Source organism: Myxocyprinus asiaticus, chromosome 12 (assembly GCF_019703515.2).
Source record: "Myxocyprinus asiaticus isolate MX2 ecotype Aquarium Trade chromosome 12, UBuf_Myxa_2, whole genome shotgun sequence".
Classification (NCBI taxonomy): domain Eukaryota; kingdom Metazoa; phylum Chordata; class Actinopteri; order Cypriniformes; family Catostomidae; genus Myxocyprinus; species Myxocyprinus asiaticus.
In genome coordinates, this window is record NC_059355.1 from 34,452,699 (window position 1) to 34,476,119 (window position 23,421).

At 38.7% G+C, this 23,421-nt stretch overlaps 2 protein-coding genes across 6 annotated transcripts in view; one reads left to right on the top strand and one right to left on the bottom strand.

The window, feature by feature from the left end:
- Positions 1–23,421, top strand: part of LOC127448842 (cytoplasmic FMR1-interacting protein 1 homolog) — a 66,203-nt gene that overhangs the window by 37,691 nt on the left and 5,091 nt on the right. For all 4 annotated transcript variants that reach the window (XM_051711680.1, XM_051711681.1, XM_051711683.1 and 1 more), the window contains exons 23-30: positions 6,109–6,196; positions 11,922–12,065; positions 14,209–14,299; positions 15,261–15,391; positions 17,686–17,758; positions 19,430–19,524; positions 22,351–22,589; positions 22,786–22,933. In XM_051711680.1, the coding sequence (XP_051567640.1) occupies positions 6,109–6,196; positions 11,922–12,065; positions 14,209–14,299; positions 15,261–15,391; positions 17,686–17,758; positions 19,430–19,524; positions 22,351–22,589; positions 22,786–22,933 (1,009 nt within the window). The remainder of the gene's footprint in view (positions 1–6,108; positions 6,197–11,921; positions 12,066–14,208; positions 14,300–15,260; positions 15,392–17,685; positions 17,759–19,429; positions 19,525–22,350; positions 22,590–22,785; positions 22,934–23,421) is intronic.
- On the bottom strand, positions 6,257–11,915 carry LOC127448844 (fibronectin type III domain-containing protein 9-like). 2 transcript variants are annotated; one of them, XM_051711689.1, is made up of 2 exons: positions 10,493–11,915; positions 6,257–10,353 (listed from the first exon to the last, which is right to left on the bottom strand). In XM_051711689.1, exon 2 carries the CDS (start codon positions 8,080–8,082, stop codon positions 7,417–7,419), a length of 666 nt encoding a protein of 221 aa, XP_051567649.1. In that variant the 5' UTR covers positions 8,083–10,353; positions 10,493–11,915; the 3' UTR covers positions 6,257–7,416. The 2 variants fall into 2 exon arrangements, with proteins under 2 accessions (XP_051567649.1, XP_051567648.1); XM_051711688.1 differs by having other exon boundaries at positions 6,257–8,153; positions 10,179–11,915.

Sequence of the window (23,421 nt, forward strand, 5' to 3'; positions counted from 1 at the left end):
ATATCAGCCAGAATGTCATAAATGTTAGGTTCTTTAAAACTACGTCATACATATTGAAATATAAGTGTGGAATTGTCTTGCGTATTCACCTGATGCAATATTTATTAATTTATCATCATTTCAGGTGACCAGACATGATTGAAAGTAAAAGACAAATTATATGAGACACTTCAGTGCAGATGGAGCATTGATTTCATCACTGATTTTATATACCTAAAAATGGGTTTGTTATTAATAAATAGTCTAGTCTGTAGGCCTGTTGCGATTATTAAATGACCATCTGATCGCGGTTATTGTGCACTTCAAATTCAATCACATTTTAATGCCCAAATAAGGGAATTTCAAGCGAATATATAAATGCCATCAATGGCGCTTTTGAATTCCGAGAGTCACTGAGCTGCACTGAGGATGTCAGCCAGAGCAGCTCTTGTCTGGAAGAGTGTGTGAAGTGCTTATCAAACGCTCTGAAGTGTGCACCATCAGTAAAGTCTTGCGCCGAACTCCCGTGAAAATATAAACTTACAAATATAAACTTTGATGGTGAATACAAAGTGTTCCAGCTTCACTTTAAACGATTGTGTAATGGCAAATTTTCCTGGTCATAACAGGTTCATATATGCAGTGTAAATGACACAGAGGAGACGACACACGCTTTATTTCTGTGGAGTGAAAAAAAACGATGAAACAAATCTCAAAGCTTTTGCTTCATGAGGAAAAAGGGCTTGTGGGTTTAATCAAAGAACATTTAAATAATGTGTGAAAGTGAAGAAATTAGGACAGAAATATTTTACTATTGCATAATATAATATAAAATAATATATAATATAAATATAATAAAAACATATGTATATTTACAAAATTTAATATTTTTTAAATGAGTTCTTAAAACAACAGTATAAATGTAAAATTGACCAAAACCAAGACCAAGTTGTTAAAATGTAAAACTAAAGAGCAAAAAGAGAGACATATTTGAAGTATTTAGAAATATTTTGATATTTAAAACTTTTTATGGCATTAATATAGTTTTAAATCCTTAAACAGAAATCATATATCCCTATTTTATTATTTGATTTATATATTTGAAGTTAAATATGTTAAAAAGACTTATGGGGGGGCCGGGAGGGCCTGGGTAGCTCAGCGAATATTGACGTTGACTACCACCCCTGGAGTCGCGAGTTCGAATCCAGGGTGTGCTGAGTGACTCCAGCCAGGTCTCCTAAGCAACCAAATTGGCCCGGTTGCTAGGGAGGGTAGAGTCACAAGGGGTAACCTCCTTGAGGTTGCGATTTAGGCGTTCTCGCTCTCAATGGGGCGCGTGGTAAGTTGTGCGTGGATCGCTGGAGAGTAGCATGAGCCTCCACATGCTGTGAGTCTCCGGTGTCATGCACAACGAGCCATGTGATAAAATGCGTGGATTGACTGTCTCAGAAGTGGAGGCAAATGAGACTTGTCCTCCGCCACCCGAATTGAGGCGAGGAACCGCGCCACCATGAGGACCTACTAATTAGTGGGAATTGGGCATTCCAAATTGGGAGAAAAGGGGATAAAAAATAAATAAGACTTAAGGTGTATGACGCACACATGCACCTTAAGAAATATGACAATTTACATGACAGTTAATCGTGAAAGCCCTAAAAGAGACCATCATCATAGCCCTAAAACTAACAATTAATCGTCATAATCTCAGTTATTTGTTTGTCAATTAATTGTCAGCCAAATTTCATAATCGGAACAGCCCTAATAGTCTGTATCTAAATGTAATCAATTAAATACATTTAAAATGTCCAGTTTATTTCAATCAGGAAAGGTTTTAATTACTTTGTTTTAAACAGTTACAAAATGTTTTAAACAATTTTTTACAGAGACACACTCTTCTACACTATTTAAGTAAGCTTTTTTTTGCAGCTTTTGAAACGAGACAATATAGACGCAAGTGGAGGGGAATCCCTTTGAACTTTTTTCTCATCACATTTACTGTCTCACAGAACAGACGCAATTAAATTTCTAAGCACAAGGTACGGTCTGACCAATATATAAATTGTTTGAAACACCACACTTCCTTTTAACGGATGCTGTCTGAAAAACTGTGAGACAGCGAGGGAAATAAGGGAAGAGAACATACCAAATTGAAATATTTGGACAGATAAGTGAGGAAATAAGCTGAATGAGGGAAGAAAAGATAAGTGTCTTACTTGGTGTCCCTGCCATGTTAGGGTGGCTCTGTGCAGCCTCCAAATGCTGCCTATGTGCTGCATTCTGTGTCTAAACTCAACTTTTTTGTATTAGACAGACTACCAGTCAAAAGTTTGGACACATACTTTATTATTACTATTTTCTACATTTTAGAACAGTAGTAAAGCTGTTGAAACACAAATGACACATAACACAAATGGAAGTATCAGGATTATATAGTGACCATACAACTAGCTTAATTTTTTATCGTCTTCAAAATAGCCACCCTTTGCATAGATTACAGCTTTTCACACCTTGCGCATTATCTCAACCAGTTTCATGAGGTGCCATCATGGATGCTTTTTAAACAGTATTGAAGTATCCAAAATATCACATAAGCAAAAGCCTTTAGACCAAAAGAGTTTAAGATTGTGAGAAGAAACATATATTTTGACTGGTATTTTATAACGCTTCAGATATGGCTTCTGTGCTGCCTTTGTAAGGATGGTTTTAGAGAGAGAAGCAGGTGATGTAGAGAGGGTGGAAATGGATAACATATTACAGATCAAACATATTTCAATGAGATGGGGGAAAGAGAGTGGCTGACTAAACAGGGAGTCTCATGAATGCAGCATTTTTTTTGCCTTTCAGTTCAGTTAGACGTGATATTGTGTCAAAGTGAGCTGGCGCCATACGGATTCAGCCTCAAAACGGCTCACAAAAGGTAGTAGGATACTATCTCTGCAGGCCAAAAGCATTTTTTTTTTTTCAGCTTCTGGAAACTCAAACACATTATTGGCTTCAGCCCAGCATGCAAAAAAGGTGTCTTCCTGCTTATCTTAGAGAAGAGATTTTTTTTTTGATTTTTTTTTTTTTTATAAGACGAGTGACTCATTTCAGACAGTGTTGTTGTCTGGGGGTGATTCTCTGGAGACCTTCAGAGTGATGGAGAGGTACCCAGAGTACATTGATGCCCATCACTCCTTACATCCTCTCATTATATTACCCTCACTCCCAAGTGACTTTATCTGGCACATTGAGAACAATAAATCCAAAAAAGATTGTCATGTCAGAGCAGATATTTGTACATTTCTGTCATTTTACCTTAAAAACTGAAAGCTATGAGTTGAAAATTTCCCTGCATTGTTACTTGTGAATTGGTCCAGAGTGGACACGCTGAGCCTAGCTTGATTGAACGGAGATTAAATAATTGGATGACCGGGCAAATAATGAAGAAACTGGCAGACTGAAAATATATATATATATATATATATATATATATATATATATATATATATATATATATATATATATATATATATATATATATAAATTAGGGATGTCCCGATATCGGGTCCGATACCGCACTCATGTACTGGTACTCGTCTGATGTACGAATGTCATTACGTAAACATTCAGCCCACAAATTAAAATCACGTTATGTCCTAGTGAGATTATTTAAACTGCGATTTAATGAAATAAATATATAGTTTCAATGTAATTCAAATGTGAGCACTTGTGAATATGTGGAGACAGTGTTGTGCTGACGCAGGCTGCTCATACCTTTTAAAGCACCTCCTGGCTCGTAAAGGGAAAACGCCGTCATGAGCATCGCAAGCTCTGATTGTAGCAGATGACAGTAAACAGAGTGCAAATTCACGTTGTAGGATGAGGCACCTACAGAGTACACACTTAATTAAATAGCAGCCTTTTGCGGTTTAATAATCACTTTGAGTTACGTAGTGACCGGCTTTTCCAGAGTGGGAATCTGCCGTCAAACGTCAGAGCTCTTTGTTCAAAACAACACAGACACTTCAAAATAAAAGCTCCGTCAAAATTAAATGTAAATTTATAGGAAAAAAGTATGACAGAAATATATCACTACTGTAAAGTTATGTAATATTCATTGTAATACTACTACTACTACTAATAATAATAAATCAGTAGTAATTGTATAATACTTAAGCAGTATCTAACATCTGTGATGCTCTGTTATGCAGCACTTTATTTGACAAAATATAACTCCAATTTTGTATTTTGCTGTGAGGTTCTGTATACAGTATAAGCACTTCATTTGATGAAAAATAATACAATGTTATGTTGAAAATTAATTGTTATATTTTGATGATAAAATTGAAATAAACTGTTGATATGGAGTTCAGGAGAAAAAAAAATACAGGTATCGGACTCTGTATCGGTGAGTACCAAAAACAACGTATCGGTACTCATTCTAAAAAAAAATGGTTTCGGGACATCCCTAATAAATATATATATATATATATTAGTTGTGCTCAAATGTTTGCATACCCTGGCAGAAATTGGGAAATTTTGCCATTGATTTTGAAAATATGACTGATCATGCAAAATCATTTTAAGGATAGTGATCATATGAAGCCATTTGTCATCACATAGTTGTTTGGCTCCTTTTTAAATCATAATGATAACAGAAATCACCCAAATGGCCCTGATCAAAAGTTTACATACCCTTGAATGTTTGGCCTTGTTACAGACACAAGGTGACACACACAAGTTTAAATGGCAGTTAAAGGTTAATTTCCCACATCTGTGGCTTTTAAAATTGCAATTAGTGTCTGTGTATAAATAGTCAATGAGTTTGTTAGCTCTCACGTGGATGCAATGAGCAAGCTAGATACTGAGCCATGGGGAGCAGAAAAGAACTGTCAAAAGACCTGCGTAACAAGGTAATGGAACTTTATAAAGATGGAAAAGGATATAAAAAGATATTCAAAGCCTTGAAAATGCCAGTCAGTACTGTTCAATCACTTATTAAGAAGTGGAAAATTCGGGGATCTCTTGATACCAAGCCAAGGTCATGTAGACCAAGAAAGATTTCAGCCACAACTGCCAGAAGAATTGTTCGGGATACAAAGAAAAAACCACAGGTAACCTCAGGAGAAATACAGGCTGCTCTGGAAAAAGATGGTGTGGTTGTTTCAAGGAGCACAATACGACGATACTTGAACAAAAATGAGCTGCATGGTCGAGTTGCTAGAAAGAAGCCTTTATTGCACCAATGCCACAAATAAGCCCGGTTACAATATGCCCAACAACACCTTGACATGCCTCACAGCTTCTGGCACATTGTAATTTGGAGTGACGAGACCAAAATAAAGCTTTATGGTCACAACCATAAGCGCTATTTTTGGAGAGGGGTCAACAAGGCCTATAGTGAATAGAATACCATCCCCACTGTGAAGCATGGTGGTGGCTCACTGATGTTTTGGGGTGTGTGAGCTCTAAAGGCACAGGAAATCTTATGAAAATTGATGGAAAGATGAATGCAGCATGTTATCAGAAAATACTGGCAGACAATTTACATTCTTCTGCACGAAAGCTGCGCATGGGACGCTCTTGGACTTTCCAGCATGACAATGACCCTAAGCACAAGGCCAAGTTGACCCTCCAGTGGTTACAGCAGAAAAAGGTGAAGGTTCTGGAGTGGCCATCACTGTCTCCTGACCTTAATATCATCGAGCCACTCTGGGGAGATCTCAAACGTGCTGTTCATGCAAGACGACCAAAGACTTTTGCATGACCTGGAGGCATTTTGCCAAGAAGAATGGGCAGCTATACCACCTGCAAGAATTTGGGGCCTCATAGACAACTATTACAAAAGACTGCACGCTGTCATTGATGCTAAAGGGGGCAATACACAGTATTAAGAACTAAGGGTATGCGGACTTTTGAACAGGGGTCATTTAATTTTTTTTCTTTGTTGCCATGTTTTGTTTTATGATTGTGCCATTCTGTTATAACCTACAGTTGAATATGAATCCCATAAGAAATAAAAGAAATGTGTTTTGCCTGCTCACTCATGTTTTCTTTAAAAATGGTACATATATTACCAGTTCTCCAAGGGTATGCAAACTTTTGAGCACAACTGTGTATATGCATACAATTTCTCCCTCCCTTTAGGTTTGTTCGTACTGTGCTGCCGTTTTCACAAGAGTTTCAGAGAGACAAGCCTCCCAACGCCCAGCCCCAGTACCTGTACGGCTCAAAGGTGGGTTTGAGTGTGTTTAAACATCATAAAGACATCAGTTATCTTCAGCATTGACATACATTCATAATAACCATAAGATGCTTTTTATTTTGCAAGACAGGCAGGCAAGATGCATTTCAATGCATTTAACACTAAACAGGGACTCAGTTCACACAGGGACAATACAATGAACACATATGCATTCAAAGTTATAAGTAATTTTATGTTTACGTTTCACTGGCACTTTCTTTTTTTTGTCTTTCCAAACGTTTTTTTTTTTTATTTATTTTTTTTGGATTTTATACTGACACTTTGGCATGAAGTTTTTATTAACTCAAATTTACAAGGCTAGTCAAGTGATCTCAATGTGGAGGCCACCATTGGGGGGGGCGACCCACCTTGTGTAGAATAAAATAGTTTTATCCAGATCACTGATATGACTGGAGTCAATAAGGCTTGGGTATACTTTTTTTCCCTTGTGCCATTCTGTCTCACACACTGTCGAGCACTTGAGCCTTTCTACTCATTTGTGATACTCTTTTAGCACAATATGTCCACTGTGCTAGAAAATTAGGCTGCACATGAACAGTCTGTACACCTGGAAAGCCAAATTATACTTTTAACTTATTTGGCAAAGGTACTATTTAAATCTTTAGGTGTAAAATTTAACTGGGTGATGATAAGTGAAAATATTTACTTGGAGCACTTTAAAGTTCTTAGGATTGTGGTATAAGCGAAAGGGGCTTCTTTTTTTTTTCTTCTTTTTTTTTATTTTATTTGGAATGCCCAATTCCCAATGTGCTTTTAAGTCCTCGTGGTCATGTAGTGATTCGCCTCAGTCCGGGTGGCGGAGGACGAATCCCAGTTGCCTCCGCATCTGAGACTGTCAACCCGCGCATCTTATCACGTGGCTTGTTGAGCGTGTTGCCACGGAGACGGCGTGTGTGGAGGCTTCACGCCATCCACCGCGGCAACCACGTTCAACTCACCACGCGCCCCACCGAGAATGAACCACATTATAGCGACCACGAGGAGTTTACCCCATGTGACTCTACTCTCCCTCTGACATTTAAATGTCAGTGGAACATCCTTCAGCCCACATGTTCCACTGCGCAATTGCTTAGACAATTAGGGTCTCATTTCCTCAAAATGGTTTCTACTCCAGTGATTGTCCTCATTGTGTAAGTTCTAATAGTTTGAACTTTTGAGGTCATTACATTAGTGATGGTTTTACAGGCCTGTTATTCTGACTCAGGCCCGAAGTTCAGTTTGCTGCTCTGTGTTCTAAGTTCACGACTTGGCCCATTTCCCAGTTCTCTTTCTTGCTCTTCTCGAAAAGGGTTCTCAATCACTGTTGCATTCAGAGCATCCTTTTCGCTACAGCTTGGCATGTAGAGATGTTTTCTTCCCTCACTTGCCACATCCCCACCCATGGGCATCAGAGCCAGGTGAGGAGGGTTAGAACCTGGCTGGTTGTGCTGGTCTGTGTCTCTCTTTGCTGGACACATAGTGTGGAGACATCCCCAAAGCAGAGCCAAGGCAATGATCAGAAGAAGGATACTGCTGGCCAACCAGACTCCCATGGCCAGCTCCCTACCGTTCTCTCCAAGCTCTGTTCCCTCATCCAGGGTACTGAAGACCTGGCACTGCTCTCTGGTGGGGTTGGCAGACTGGCAGGTGACGCACAGGATGTAAGTAGTCTGTGGACTGAGGTTGCCCACACTGGTTGAGGTCTGGCTCACAGGAACCCTGTCCTCACGCAGGAAGCTCTTGCGCGTGTAACCCATCGGAAGGCTGTTCCAGTTTAGGTTGTACATGACGCTGTAGAACGTGTCTATGCAACTGGGGGATGAGGGCCAGTTGACGATGGCAGAGGTGGCAGTGACGTTCTGAATGGTGATTGTCATGTTGCGTTTGTGTGTTGGGGCTTAATGAACAGTTGTATGATCAAGGCGTTTGATTAGACATGCAGAAGAATCTGGAAGAATAGAGAAAATATATTTATTCAGATCAGTTCCAACCTTGAACATGAATTGGCACAAAGCAACCCTAACACTTTTATAATGGGCTTGCTTCAGGCATGATAGTGGGGTTTTAAAGAGCAGAGAACCTTCAATTGTTCAGTTTAGGGCTGACATTGGATTTTTAACTGAAGTACTTTTTGTCCAAAGGATTTCATCGGTAACACTGATGGCTGAGGTCAGGGATATAAAAAGAACTGCAGCTTTGCTATAAAAACTGCAGATGTTTTGGCCTGAAAAGACCCTTTTCAGCTCATCCAGTCTTACATTGTGTAAAATCAGGTTTGACAATAACTGATTTTTCATTGGGTTCTTTTCTGTCTAATTTGACTTTAAAGGGATAGTTTACCCAAAAATAAAAAATAAACTGTCATCAATTGCTGACCCTCATGTTGTACCAAACCATATTACTTTTTCTATTGTGGAACACAAAAGGAGATGTAAGGCAGAATGTTAGGGGCTAATAGTCTCTGTCACCATTCTCTTGCATTGCATCTTTTTTCCTTGTTACCATTACCATATTTCCATTAGTTCACCATTTGTAGGTGAACTATCCCTTTAAAGTGATTCTATAATATGGTTAAGCAGCTAACTCAAAATATGTTTTTGTTTCTTTGGTTATATCCTCTTGTATTTTCAATTTTATTTTACATTCATGTACAAATGCCCTGCTCCATCTCATTGTTAGCTAAAGCAGCTTTATCTAGTGGGGAAAAGCAACGGGTTATTGAGTACGAGAGAGAGAGTACAAGAACAGATTTTATTTATTTAGCTGCTTTGATTGCTTTGTAGCTGACTTTCAAAACAAGGTATCAAGTTATCTAAAGCAGGATTAGGTGAATGAGTTGGAGAGAAGTTTCCAATTGACATTGCATCCATATAACTGCTTGCCAAGAGAAAAGTTCTTAAGGGATTCTCTGGAGTCATAATTATTGAATGACACTACTCCCCCCATCAATCTGAATATTATTTTGAGATTAAAATGATGTAAATGTCATGGTACATATATGACATAAGAAACGTTTGATCTAATAATTGTTTATTCTCTCTGTACTGTTTTAAGATCAGCCATGGATTAAGCTTGAACAAACCCAGTTAGATGGATTAACGCTGCATGATTTATCTCATGAATAAGAGAGTGAATTTTAGCTTTAGCAGCAGCTGTTTTCTGTTCATGTGTAATGTTTTTTTTATTTTTTATATTTTAAAATATAATCTGCTTCAAGAACTCTGCTGCTTTGAAATTCCTGAAAATGGAAATTCACCTTTTACATTTTTTTTCTGTTGTAACAGATGCAGCACACCATCTGTTTTGTTTCTCTTGCCACTCAAGGCTTTAATGTGTTGGAAGCCCATTAACTCAAATAATCAATGAATCACCACATTACATTTGTGTAGATGAGTGGTGACCCTGTACGCTACACACGCACACTGTAATTACTTGATATGAACCATACAAGAGTTTGAGCATTTTGATATTTCAGAAGCAAACAGTCAATAACACTCACACAAGGTCTCTCATATGTGAGAAAAACAGGACACGTATTCTGTCACTCTTTAAATTTTTTTCCAATCCAGATAGCTGAAAATGATTTTAGTAGTAAGTCAAAAGACTTATCTGAATTTAAATCTTTCACAACACTTTATAGATAAACCACTCATAAATTTCTTTGGGAGTCTAAGAGACTGATCCTTCCAAAAAAGGTATGATGATGGTGTCAGATGCTTAAACCATGGTACTGAAAACCATGTACCATGGTATCGAAATGGTACACCATGGTACTTCCAAGAAAACCATGGCGCTACCATGGTACATGTCCAAAAAAATAACATAATAATGCCATAATGCATGTCCAAAACAAAAAAACATTATAGTGCCATAGTACGTGTCCACAAAACCATAATAATACCATGGTAAATGTGAAGGAAAAAAAAAAACTCATTGTAGGAGTGATGGAGATAGAAATGAGTAACAGTCTTACCGAAAGAGATGAGAAGAGTCACCTCATGGACAGATCGGTCTTGCCGTTGTGTTATAGACAGAAACCCCCTGGAGCATTCGGAGATTCTGATCTGTTGCAGCCTGTTTGGCATGGCTCAAGTCTCCCGCTTCAAAAACTCCACATCCACACCGCTGCACAGGAAAAGCTCTTCTATCTGATTAGAGTAGCAGACAACACATAAAGCAGAGAGAGGTGAGAGAGAGCCTATGGGGAGGGGGAGACAACACATCAGCGCTTTCTGTAGAGTGAATTTTAAACAGCATTACAGCTTGAACTCAAACTCTCTCGCTCACCCTTAGTCTCTTATGCATCCTTGCTCTCTCCATCATTGGTGGAGCTCATGGCACTATTCCTCCTCCATCTCATCTGAATTACTCCCTCGGACTGGTGACCTGTCTCCCCTGAGTCACTGACACACCGCCTACAGCCTGTATGCTTGTGAATGTATGATTAATCTTTAATCACTCATCGGACTACTACTGCACACTTATTAGAGGAACAGACAGAAACTTGATTTTCTGCAGTCTTGTTTTCACTCATAACAGTAATTTGATTTGATAAACCATGAAATGTAGTGCTGTTTTTGTTTCATTTTGTTTCAGTAATATAACACTAACAAAAGGTGAATGAAACTTATGAGCAGTCCCACACAGAATATGCACCAGCAGAAAGCTCTGCAGATTTCCACAGAATTAAAACAGCCATCATTCTCAGTGTTTTATACAGTACACCCCTCACCCCTTGTGTACTAAATTTCTTTTTGAAGCTTTTTACAAAGAAGCTTTTTTCTAGCTATTGTTAATGCTTCATCTGTCAATAAAAAAAGTGTAGTACTTTTAGTTCAGCCTAGCATTGTCAACATGTTTAAATCTCTTCTGGATAATTTCACAGATTTTCATCCACAATGTAGTCTTCAGATTGAGTTTTATTGATATGTTGTACAGTATGTTTAGTTTCACTGGTCAGTTGACTAACCCTAACACTTCAGAGCAGGGGTTAAATTTTAAACAAAATATGTGGAGATGGGTTAAAGCTGGGTTAACACTGTCACCCAAAAACCTGGAAATATTAGGGAATTTAAAAATTCGGGCCTGGAAATGGAAGCCTAAGCGATAATTATCATAGAGGACTCATAGTAAGCATTACGTCATACATCATTAATCCAGCATCTCACCCAATCATGATCAGCCTATGCCTTATAAGGTCCCACAGCTGTTTCTCATAGCTCATTACGTCTGTTGCTTTCAACCACCGCCACCCCAACACCACCAGTTTAGGTCCCATCCAGCTGTAAGGGGTAAGCTCCTCTCCCCTGCCATCATTGCCTTCTGGCAGGATCTGATAGTTCAAGTGAGAATCCTGACCTTGAACTGTAGGATGGGGCTTACACCAAGGGAAACTAATCTATCACTAACTCATGTTATTCCATACTATCGAGTCCTCTGAGAGAAAAGTCTTATTGCACTTGTATAGATAAAACATGCTCACAAGCCATAGTAAAGTCAGATTGGTGAGTGAATCGTCCTTTGAGTCATTTCTTTTAATGAATCTGTCTAACCGGTTAACAAATTGTTCTGAATGATTCATAAGATAAATTTGAATGATAATTCAGTAATCACAAACAACTGGAAAAGTTATGGAAATGACACACTGCTTCAACATGAAATCATCAGTGTTGCTTGCAACATTATATTAACTCTTTTCTTTCGAATGTGATGGCAGGCCTTGAATTTGGCATACAGTAGTATATATGGACTCTACCGGAACTTCCTGGGACCCCCACATATCAAGGCTATTTGTAGACTGCTGGGATATCAGGGCATCGCCGTTGTGATGGAAGAGCTGTTAAAGGTCGTCAAGAACCTGGTATGTGCATGATCATGCAAGTGCACGTTTGTTTTTGGGGAGGAAAGATCTTTTTAAGACCCTAGACGTATACTATGTTCTTATCAATGGAGTATTTATGTATAGCCACAGTCACCCAAGTAACTCTCCCGTGATGTATTAGTTGTAGCAATTTTTTAATCTGGTGTAAACCTTTTTCTAAAAAAAAATTTCGTCTTTTGTTTCACATAGATTGAGGAAAAAGTACGCACTCAAAAAGTGTTTTTAATTGAGCCCACGCACAGACCTACTTTTGTAGAAAAAAGGGGAAGCCTCTTTTCTTCCCAGACTTAAATGGCTTCTCTCTTTTTACTAAATTGATTTAGTATAAATGGGCATAAAAAATGCTTTGACACATTCACTGGGTTTCCATCCAAAATGTTTAGCATTTTTTTAAACGCATTTCAAAAAATTAGACTTAAAGTACGAATTATTGCACGTTTCCATCCACTATGTAATGCGCATTATCATAAGGGAGCCGCCTCGTCATGATGGAGCAGCTGAATGACCTGTCCCTGCTTTGGGGACAGTTTTATTTGCAAGACTGGAGCAAGTATCTTATTTTATGAAATGCATCCACGAGACACCGCAGAATAAGTGTAATATCTGATATAATGTAGGCTGAAATAGCTGCGATGCCCACCAACTACCAGTTTCTGCATACCTGGGAGCACCTGCTTTCAAACTGTTCTGGCGGATTGTGAGGACCCATTTTAACGACCAGCTGTGGATTAAACACTTCCGAATGACAAGCACAGTGTTCAGAAAATGTGTGTGCCAAGGTCAGACCTTTCGGTGGGCTAGTCAAATCAAGCTATCGCACACTCCTAACACATGCACGAATGGTCAAAACACATCATCGTTTTGCGAATAAACTGCTTCCATGACCTTAATGCACATTTTAACTAATGCAAAACTCTAGAAAATCCACCTCCTCTTAGCGCATTAAATTTTAAGCGAATCTAGAAAGTTTATTCGCATATCAAGCGTTTCCATTCAGGATATCTTATGCGCAATTTCAAAATGCGCATGAAAATAGTTGGATGGAAACCCACATATAATGATGCATTGATCTGACAGTAACAATTCAATGCATAGGTTACATAATTTAACAATTGAATAAGTACTGTAATACCCCATGTATTAAAGACCATTCAGACCAATTGAGTTCTTGCACTAAAAAAAAGTGCAGGTGTTTCAATGCAGGTGTTTCAAGACTCGTTTTTAGGGGGGCTTGGGTAGCTCAGCAAGTAAAGACGCTGACTACCACCCCTGGAGTCACAAGGTGAATCCAGCCAGGTCTCCTAAGCAACCAAATTGGCCCGGTTGCTAGGGAAGGTAGAGTCACATGGGGTAACCTCCTCGTGGTCGCAATAATGTGGCTCCTCTCGGTGGGGCGCGTGGTGAGTTGTGCATGGATGCCATGGAGAATAGCGTGTAGCCTCCACACGCGCTATGTCTCCGCGGTAACGCGCTTAACAAGCCACGTGATAAGATGCGCGGATTGACGTTCTCAGATGCGGAAGCAACTGAGATTCGTCCTCCGCCACCCGGATTGAGGCAAGTCACTATGCCACAACGAAGACTTAGGACACATTGGGAATTGGGCATTCCAAATTAAAAAAAAAAAAAAAAAAAAAGACTCGTTTTTAGAAGTTTAAAAGTTATTTTTAACTTGACACTGCGTATTAAAAGCACCACACTCCTGCGTGAGATGCTTAAAAGCAGTGAGATGTGGCAAAGCAGTCAAAGACATCCATCTAGTGCACGTGTACATGGAAAAACAATTGAAATACAGCGTAGACAAAAAAAGTGCTCGGTGTGAACAGCCCCTTACGCATGTAATTCTCAACCAAAATGCAATTCTTGACCTATTATCAGATATAAAGTTTTCCCTAGCAACCGGGCCAATTTGCACCAAAATAGTCAAATCAAACCAACTTATGACCAAATTTCACATTTCATGATGCATCTCATAATTTAGTGTAATCAAATCTGTCAGAGCAAATATTTACAACCCCAATTATAAATCTTTTAAGGTGGAAGAAAGCCATATTGTCTGGGTATTTTAAAAAGATTTTATTCAACACAATACACAATCTTTTTACGTATCTCTCTGGTGCAGCTTCAAGGCACCATCCTGCAATATGTGAAGACCCTGATGGAAGTGATGCCCAAGATCTGCCGTCTGCCTCGCCACGAGTACGGCTCTCCAGGTGAAAATTACACTCATCAGAAACTCTTAACAAGCCTTTTATTCTCTGGCCCAAGAGTGCAACTTTGACCCTCTGTAAAAAATCAGCTTCCGTTAACACACAGCAGAAGATAACCACTAAATGATTAAGCTTTCGTAGGTCCAGCTGGGCAGACTGGCAGGGCGCAGTGTCTTGTAGCTGGGCAGATGTACATGCTTACGTGCTGGGTACATTTTATAAGCCTTAATCAGACCCCTCTTGACTTGATAAGGCTTGGTAATTGCCACGCACTCATTCTCGCAGAGACTCTCTTTCTCTCCATGTTTTTTTTGGGGGGGAGGTCCACTCCACACTGAAATCATGACTGTGATTATGTGGGCTCCAGACAGCTTGGAGAAAAATAAATTAATGGAAGAATTAGATGTAGGACCATGAGCCAAGAAAGGGTAGAAAAACATAAAAGAAACAGTATTTCGTTAAAAGCCTGTGTTTGGAAGAATATTAATTATTCTTTGATGCTGAAGTCACTGCTGAAACAGTATGACAAATGAGAAATCCAAGAATGTGCAATTAAGTAAAAATCCTTCTGTTCTTCAGCAATGATGCCTTATTTGACTGTAGTGAAAAGACATAGAAGCAGTGGCAGTAGAAGACATAGAATCAAGGGAACTGCACAGTTGGCTCTCAAAAAAGTCAATGGATCAACACATTTTATTGTAATTGACCTAAATAGAACATTGTTCCAGGATCATCATCTTTGTTGGTCGTAGAACAATATTTGTCCTTTAATTTTAGGTTCAGGGTTAGGGTTAGGGGTGAGTCTTGGGTTAGTGGAACAAAAGAGGATGTTGATCCAAGAACGTGTTCTACTTTAATCATTGTGCAATTGGCAAAGTAAGTTGTTATAGAAAAATACTTTTAATCAATTAAACACTAAAAGCTATCATTAAACTGAAACCATAATGGGGTCCCTTGAATGTAGGTATTCTGGAGTTCTTCCACCACCAGTTGAAGGACATTGTGGAGTATGCTGAGCTGAAGACCGTGTGCTTCCAGAACCTAAGGGAGGTTGGGAACGCTTTGCTCTTCTGCCTACTGAGTGAACAGAGCTTGGTAAGACAACAAACCCATCATCCTTGATCATATACACCATACTGACACACAGAGCATTGTCCTTACTGCAGACTTAACACAAACAGTCACCAAACAGATCAGTTACTTCACAACCCATACCTTCTTCATCGGATGGATGGATGGATAAAATGAGTGTGGTGTGGACAGTCAGCATATGTCATTAACGGCTAATTTCATATTCTCCTCTTTGTACTGTGCCGATTGACACGAGGCGCCTTTCACACAGGAGTCGCTTAGCCTCACTTTGGTCTTCAATCCAGAATCTCTAGATGTTTTGACTTATGAATAGTTTAGAGAGCTCATGACAAGAAAAAAGGAAATATATATATATATATAAAAAAAAAAAAAAGAGTACACCGCACAGATGATTAAAGATATAAAAGAGACTTCCACACTGTCATTTAGTCTGCCACCTGCTCAGTATTTAGGTTGTCTGACTTTGACAGGAGTTACCTGCAGCAAACACACTGTTGTCCAGAGAACACGTTTGCAATTGTGTTGCATGTAGCAGCACTGTCAGTTTTTCCATGTCAGATTTGAACCCTTTTAAAGTGCAGATCAGCTTCACTTAAACAGTGCTCACTGTGAAATCTGTTATTATTTTATATATTGATTTTGGTCCCGCCCCCCCCATGTCAGGCCATTTGGCTGCTCAGTAATGGCCATTTGGCCATGTCTTCTCTACTGCACTTAATGTATTTGGGTTGATTTGTTAATGAGTTTATCCTCTTTAGGGCATGAATAAGTCAGCATAGCTTGGTGCTCACAGTAAATAAGCTGGGGTGGTTGAGTGCAAAGACTGAGATCAACTATACTTTTATACTATATTTAAAAGGGTAATTGACCAATAACATTGTTTTCAACAAGATTTTGGGTTACATTTTAAATGCATAAGGGAAAGTGTATGTGCAATGTGACAAATGTATTTTTAAGTAGATATTCCATGTAGTCAATATAATAATATATTTAAATAATATTAGGTCATATAAATGGCAATTATAATAATAATTAAACAAAAATTAGAAAATTTTTATTTAAAGCTTCCCCCAAAGTATTTCATGTCAACTACCAAAAAATATAAAATAAATGTCATCCCCTTTTGATTTCACTACCTCCTCCAAGCATCAAATCAACAAATAATAGCTAGTCATGTCAGTGGTTATCATAAACCAATAACTGAAGCTTATCTGAAATCTAAAAGCACACGATCATATTATTTTTTCAATCTTAGGTGAAGCTTGGATCAGATTTTCATTGCATTATATTTAGAACATCTCTTGAGCATGATTCAGAAAGAATAACCTGACGTTCATCCAAGCACTCAACAGGCTCTTCACTGATGTGAGCTGCAGGTTAATTATTCCAAACATTAGTCACAGTTACAAAAGTTACAGTGGGAAATGTGGTCTTCCATTACCTTCAATCCACATTAAACCTCAAATTTCAGTGTCAACAATTAAGCGTTGTTTAAATGAAATCTTACTAGAAAATCATTATTCTGGTGTAAAAGCACCTGCTGTATTTCCATCTGTATTCCTGATGGCAAGGTCAGTGCAATCAAAGCTGGCAGTTTTAATTCTCAAACATGAACAACTTCATCTGTAAGTGGTGCTCTTGTGTGTGATTGCATGGCTCCATCTACTGGACCTGCACCTGGTAACCATATAAATCTGTGCAGAGGACTTATAAAAGGCTGCATCAGATGTGCTTTAAAGAGTCCATTCTTAATTTTTAAGAGATGTTGTTCCAGCCCCTTTCTTCCATGGAACACAAAGATTTGTTAGACAGAATGTTAGCCTCAGCCAACCCTTTACTTTCTTTGTATGGGGGAAAAAAATGCAGTGAAAGTGCATGGTGACTGAGGCTAGCATTTTGCCTCAGAACAACATGAGGATGAGTAATTGATATCAGAATCCCTTTAATGGTTTCAGTCTCCTGATAGTTAACCAGCCTGGGCTGCTTTTTTCAAAAGCATTGTAAGCCTATGTAGATCGTAGAAACCATTGCCACCAATAGTCTCTATGACCAACTTAAGCTTGCTAAGCTTTTGGGGAACGCAGCCCTGATTAGTATTTGTTATCCTGCTAATCTTTAAAGTTAAATTAATGCACCAAGGCTGATTATGTGTGTATACGTGTCGGCGCAGCAATGGACACTTGTCTCAGATTGCTTATTTTAATTTAACTCAGGCTTTGAACCAGCAGTTCCATTGATTACTTGGCTTTTTGTCGCTCATGAGAACTGAAATTAAATGTTATCCCTCTTTAATGCAGTCTCAAGAGGAAGTATGTGACTTGCTTCATGCAGCGCCTTTCCAGAACATCTTGCCAAGAGTTCATGTTAAAGGTATGTACAATAGGGTTTTCATGGTAAAAGCAATATTATATATAAACACAGCAAAAAAAGAAACATCTTCTCACTTTCAACTGCTTTTATTTTCAGCAAACTTAACATGTGTAAATATTTGTATGAACATAAAAAGATTCAACAACTAAGGCATAAACTGAACAACCGAAATGGAATAATGTGTCCCTGAACAAAGGGGGGGTCAAAATCAAAAGAAACAGTCAGTATCTGGTGCGACCGCCAGCTGCATTAAGTACTGCAGTGCATCTCCTCCTCATGGACTGCACCAGATTTGCCAGTTCTTGCTGTGAGTTGTTACCCCACTCTTCCACCAAGGCACTTGCAAGTTCCCGGACATTTCTGGGGGGAATGGCCCTAGCCCTCGCTCTCCGATCCAACAGGTCCCAGATGTGCTCAATGGGATTGAGATCCGGGCTCTTCGCTGGCCATGGCAGAACACTGACATTCCTGTCTTGCAGGAGATCACGCACAGAACGAGCAGTATGGCTGGTGGCATTGTCATGCTGGAGGGTCATGTCAGGATTAGTCTGCAGGAAGGGTACCACATAAGGGAGGAGGATATTTTCCCTGTTACGCACACCGTTGAGAATGCCTGCACTGACGACAAGCTCAGTCCGATGATGCTATGACACACCGCCCCAGACCATGATGGACCATCCACCTCCAAATCGATCCCGCTCCAGAGTACAGGCCTCGTTGTAACGCTCATTTCTTTGATGATAAACGCGAGTCTGACCATCTCCCCTGTTGAGACAAAACCGCGACTCATCAGTGCAGAGCACTTTTTGCCAGTCCTGTCTGGTACAGCGAAGGTGGGTTTGTGCCCATAGGTGACATTGTTGCCGGTGATGTCTGGTAAGGACCTGCCTTACAACAGGCCTACAAGCCCTCAGTCCAGCCTCTCTCAGCCCATTGCGGACAGAGCACTGATGGAGGGATTGTGCATTCCTGGTGTAACTCGGGCAGTTGTTGTTTCTATCCTACTGATCCTGTGCAGGTGTTGTTACATGTGGTCTGCCACTGTGAGGATGATCAGCTGTCCTTCCTGTAGCACTGTCTTAGGCGTCTCACAGTACGGATATTGCAATTTATTGCCCTGGCCACATCTGCAGTCCTCATGCCTCCATGCAGCATGCCTAAGGCATGTTCACACAGATGAGCAGGGACCCTGGGCATCTTTCTTTTGGTGTTTTTCAGAGTCAGTAGAAAGGTCTCTTTATTGTCCTAAGTTTTTAAAACTGTGACCTTAATTGCCTACCATCTGTAAGCTGTTAGTGTCTAAAAGACCGTTCCACAGGTGCATGTTCATTCATTGTTTATGGTTCATTGAACAAGCATGTAAAACATTGTTTAAACCCTTTACAATAAAGATCTGTAAAGTTATTTGGATTTTTACAAAATTATCTTTAAAATAGTTTTCTGAAAAAGGGACGTTTCTTTTTTCGCTGAGTTTACATGTCACTGTTTAACAGCTATAAACTTCATGTAAAAAGTTCATGTACGATAACATTCATGTGAATGCCGGCTTGCATTGTGCTAAATAGATAAATAGTTCACAGATCTGTATTTATGCTATGATTTTAGCATACTAAATGTGAGTAGTTCCTCATACATACCAAATAATCCCTCTACAACCCCCACCATTTGCAGAGGGTGAGCGGCTGGATGCAAAGATGAAGCGGTTGGAGGCCAAATACACAGCGCTGCATATGGTGCCTCTAATTGAGCGTCTGGGAACCCCACAGGTGGGAGGAGCATCACTGTTGACAGGCGCTTTAGACTGAGCTCTGTTGCTTTACCGCCCACACAACACACATCTACTTATTGTCATTAGCATCAGCAATTACACACTAAGCTGCTGCTTTGATCTCATCCCTAAGCATTCCAAATTTGTTGTTTATTGATGAGTTATGTCAGCGGTACTTTCAGTTATATTTCAGAGTAAATTAATCATAGAGGAGAAATACAACTTGGATTTGGGTATTTTAAACAGTTGCATCAAAAACCAAAATTGTGATTTTGTGTGATAGGTAGGTGTCAGTATAAAGTCCAAGACCACTACTGTATCAGTTGTTTAGTAAAGGCCAAACAAAGGAGCTCTGAAATACCAGGACAAAGCTATCCATTAGCATTCCCATTCATTTCAATGGCATCTGCTCAGCTAGTGCAGGGCTTCCTTGAAGTATGCAAATATTTGCTCATGGGCACTCAGTTCCTGAAATGGCTGTCACTGATCACTTATCAATGGAAACAGATAGGGTAAAATAGAGGTCCATTTCACATTTTTAAGAGCCCTTCAAAAACAATCTGTCACTGGAAAAGATGCACTAAAGTGAAATAATTGTGAATAAAGTAGTCTAAAAATAGTTTTGAATGGCTGTTGATGGAAAAACATGCTTTTTGCCATCATATGGATGTAGTTCAAGAATCTACCAGCAGGGACCTGCCCCCGTGGGCCAAAGCTTACTTTGGTTTTCCGTAGGGCTGGATATTGATACAGATATCCCGATTCCGTTCGATTCTGCTTCACAAGCTCTCAGTTCGATTTCCATTTCGATTCAATTCAATATTGATTCATATGGGTTTATTTCCGTTATAATATCCCTTTTGCTTACATATAAAATAAATTACCTCCCAGCTAATGCTGTTAAGTAAACAGGGGACCTTTTAACTAGGTACATTAGGAAAATAATAATGTTACTAATTAAATTTGATTACTTTTTCATAATTTTGGTCACATTTAGGCTTTTTTATAAATGAACAAATAAATGTATTCAATCAATAAATAAGATATTATATTTCATATATTTTGTTACATATTGTTAAATTGCATAATTTGAAATCTTTACAAATATTTACATTTATTTATTGAAAAAACAGTACTGTCTCTTTAACAAAAAACGGCATTTCTGTATACAGGCCTTTAAAGAGCGCATGTTAACTACTGAGGACTTGAATGGTTTTACCTCATCTGTGCGATTGGTTTTTTTTTTTTTTAAACATTTTTATCCACAACTGACACTAAAGAACAGAAAGGGTATTAAAAGAGACAGTATTCAATGAAAATGGGTTCCATGGACAGGGTTGTGAGGGTTACTTCTGAAATGTATTCCACTACAGATTACAGAATTCATGCTGTAAAATGTAATTTGTAACATATTCTGTTAGATTACTCAAGGTCAGTAATGTATTCTAAATACTTTGGATTACTTCTTCAGCACTGGTAGATTTTTTCACTTGTTTTGACTATAAAAACTCTGCTAGTACAGTAAGACAAAATATACATGTTAAAAATACATTCTCTGAAAAACCTAAATATCATATGCAGTGTTGTTTTTAAAACAAGATAAATCAAATTGATCATGTTTTAAGGATTTTTTTAGATATTTTTCATAAAGAATATGATTTTTGCCCTAATATCAAAGATCTTACTAGAAAAAAAGAAATTATGATCCAACGTGAATTTTCTTGATAAAAAAATATGATCGTGCCTTGTAACATGTGCATGTAAAATGGCTAGAAATAGAATTTTAGCTTAGCGTAAAGCTAACAATTTACACAAGGTTTATTACTTTTACTTCTGCTCCAAACTTCAAAATTAATTCTGTCTGCTCATATGAATGTAACGCATCATAAGAAACTGTTTCACAGCTGTTCAAGTGCACTTTGCATCATTTCTATGTATAAATGTTTTCCATCTGAAAAATGACTAAATATTAAATGAAACAAATGACAATAAAATGCAAAGTAATCGCTTCCATAATCTAAATACTTTTTGAATGTAACTGTATTCTAATTACCAATGATTTAAATTGTAACTGTAGTGGAATACAGTTACTTATGTTTTGTATTTTAAATACGTAATCCCGTTACATGTATTCTGTTACTCTCCAACCCTGTCCATGGATCTCATCTTACACGGAACAACTTTTACTCTCAACCCGCTGTGAAAAGATCTCGCTACTGAACACTTCACGACTAACCTACACAATTACTGGTGAGTGAAATGTAAACATTTACAAGCCAGTTGCCAAATATATTCACTTTAGCCGCATAGCGTGAAATTTGGTTGCAAATGCGAGTGATTTTCTCTCATTGTAGTGAACTGTGAACGATCATTCTTTGGATTTAAGAATCGATATCGTTCAAATAAAGATTGCGATTAATCGGAAAAACAATATTTTTACTCGCCCCTAGTTTTCAGCGTGCCACTATGCCTCGCAAACTAGTGCACGTGATGCAAATTTTGTAATTTTTTTGTCAGATTTGCACATGTCCGTATGGGCTTGCGGTCAAGTGTGTATACTTTAAAAGGCTGAGCGGTTGACCAGGCGTGAGGCATAACGGCACGCAAGAAAATAACATATACCCTAGCCTTATGAGAAAAAAAAAGCCAGCGAAACAGAGAATTACTTTGTGTGCCTTTCAGTGATGTGATGCAATTTAATGTATGTAAAAAGATTATCACTGTTTTTATTAGAAATCTTCGTTTTCAGAACAATTACTTGTTGCAGTCTGAGAATTGTTGTGATGTCTGATTTCTGTCATTATCCTTTACCATCTCTCATCAGCAAATTGCCATCGCCCGTGAAGGTGACCTTCTGACCAAAGAGAGGCTGTGCTGTGGTCTCTCCATGTTTGAGGTCATCCTGACTCGTGTCCGCGGTTATTTTGATGACCCTATCTGGCGTGGCCCTTTGCCCAGCAATGGCGTGATGCATGTGGACGAGTGCGTGGAGTTTCACAGGTTGTGGAGTGCCATGCAGTTTGTGTACTGCATTCCTGTGGGAACACACGAGTTTACTGTCGAGTGAGTGACTGAATGGAAACTTTTCATATCATCTCATAGTATTTTAACAGTTGTTTGAGAGGCTGTTTACAGCGAGATGTCAGTGTATAATTTAACAACAAAAGGTGCTGTCTATTGCAGCAGTTAGAATATAAGTTTATTGCATTGACTAAAACTTTTGATATCATGCAGTTTTTAGAGCATTTTGATCTTCTAGGCAATGTTTTGGAGATGGACTGAATTGGGCCGGTTGCATGATTATCACGCTATTGGGTCAGCACAGACGCTTTGATGTCCTCGACTTCAGCTATCATCTCCTGAAGGTGCAGAAACACGATGGCAAGGATGAGGTCATCAAGAGTGTGGTGAGTTTAACGTCATTTTACGGAACTGTAGCGTCTCCAAACAAAAAGTCAAGCCATTAAGCGAAAAGTGATCAAATCTAGATTTTTCATGTTAGTGCGAGTTGTCTTAACCAGCCTCGAGTAGTGAAAGGACATTTTGTTGATTGTTTGGTTTTCATCTGTTGCATCTTGCTGAGTAGCTCCGCCCATGGAGAAATCTCATTGGTCTAAGATCCCACTCATAACTGTGGATTAAACATAAAATATTTTCTGATAGGCTGTTATTGAGCTGCATCGTAGATTATTTTCTCTTTCAGTGTGGACATAAAAATGACAAGGTTCCCATGGTCAAATCATGGAAAACCTGGAAATATCTGGGATTTTTTTCCATTTAGATTTTCAGGTCATAGTAAAGTAGGAATGTCACAAAATATCGATTATTGACCAGCATGTTATTTTCAAGAATACGTTTTTGAGGCATTGATATATTTACATTAGTCGACATTTAA